Source organism: Aplysia californica, unplaced genomic scaffold, assembly GCF_000002075.1.
Source record: "Aplysia californica isolate F4 #8 unplaced genomic scaffold, AplCal3.0 scaffold00767, whole genome shotgun sequence".
Taxonomy (NCBI): Eukaryota; Metazoa; Mollusca; class Gastropoda; order Aplysiida; family Aplysiidae; genus Aplysia; species Aplysia californica.
In genome coordinates this window covers 153,886-155,433 of record NW_004798037.1, presented here as the reverse complement: position 1 = coordinate 155,433, position 1,548 = coordinate 153,886, and the positions used below count along the sequence as shown (strand labels likewise).

General features: G+C 39.6%; 1 protein-coding gene across 1 annotated transcript in view; it reads right to left on the bottom strand.

Moving 5' to 3' along the window:
- The window catches only part of LOC100533281 (diacylglycerol kinase theta), a gene marked incomplete in the record, with an annotated part of 26,354 nt that extends 26,001 nt beyond the window's left edge, over window positions 1–353 (bottom strand). The window contains 1 exon segment of the mRNA XM_035972628.1: window positions 236–353. Within this exon segment, the coding sequence (XP_035828521.1) occupies window positions 236–271 (36 nt within the window).
- Window positions 354–1,548: the final 1,195 nt, after the last annotated feature.

Below are 1,548 nucleotides of genomic sequence, written 5' to 3'. Positions count from 1 at the left end.
GGGGGGGTTGTTTTTTCCAAGACGGTTATAACAAGTACCGAAGAAAAAAAAAGATTAAGAAGAAAACAGAAAACTTTTCAAAACTTTAAAAAAACTAGAACAAAATAAGAAACAAACATCTTTTTAAACTTAGAGAAAGATACATGGAAGAAAGAACAAAGCTAGAACTCAAATGGCCGCTGGATCGGAAAAGTAAAAGTAAAGTTAAAGTTGAATCCTCTCTGTGTCTACTTACTCTGTCTCTCTGAGGGAAGTAGGTTGCACATTCCATGCAGTCACTGACCACAAAGTCTTGGCAATCCAGATGTGCATAATATTCACAGACTGTGGAACAGAAAAAGATGTAAAACTTTAATATTTTAACCCTCCCAATACTTCACACGTACATCAACAACAACAATTCCACTGTTTAGTTGTGTATAATATTCCCAGACTTAGTTTAGTTTAGTAGAGGGTTTTACAGTGCTCGCAACTGCACAAGGTAATATGAGTGCCAGAAGATTAGAGGTGTCACAGGAGAGTAACAAACATAAAAAAGAAGAAGGGGAGATAAGGACGATAGATGTTTGATAGGAAAGAAGAAGCAAACCACGCCAGAGCACCCGCCAACCACCCACATTCCCAGACTGAGGACCAGAAAAAAGATGTAAACTTGAATATATATTTTAATTTTAGCCCTCTCAAAACTTCACCCATCAACAACAATTTCCCTGTTTAGTTTTAGTAAGAGTTTTACAGCACTTGCAACACAATAAGGTCATTATTATATATAAGTGCCGAAGAATAGATATGTCACAAGAGAGTAACATACATAAAAAAGAAGGAGGAGAGAAATAAGGACGATAGACGTTTGATAGGAAAGAAGAAGCAAACCACACCAGAGCACCCGCCAATCACCCACCTTCCCCCCCGTTTCCTGTTCCTGGAAGGCATAACCGCTTCTCTACTGTGACACCCATGGTGACCCCTGCTTGTTGTTTTCTTTTTTTTTTATAGGTGTTTTACGGCGCTCGCAACTGCATAAGGTCATATGAGCGTGCGGGACACATCAAACATTTTCAGTTGGTGGGAAATTCGGGATTTTCCCCAGGTGGCGGCTGAAGCCTACTCTTATCGATTTTGCACCGCCAAGGGGTCTTTAACATGCGCAACTTGCACACGAGACCGCCAAGATTTTTCGCTCTTATCCGAGAAGGCTCTGTGTAGATCTTTCCGATCATGAGATAATAAACATGTAACAATATATAAACACACAAAAATAATAGAAATGTAATAATGCATAAACACATAAAATAATAAACACGTAACAACATATAAAAATGCACGAAACAAGAAATACGAAACAGAGTACAAACACACACAGGCGATAAACCAACAACGAACAAACAGACGCCCTGTGATTCCAGCACTTTCTACAGGCCACACCCTTTAACCGGACTGCAAATTCCTAGCTGTAGCCCGTCCAATCAATACCTACGTAGTGATCAGCTTATAAACAGACAGCACCAGCATCATGGCATGCAGCTAACTAACATCTTACCAATTCCT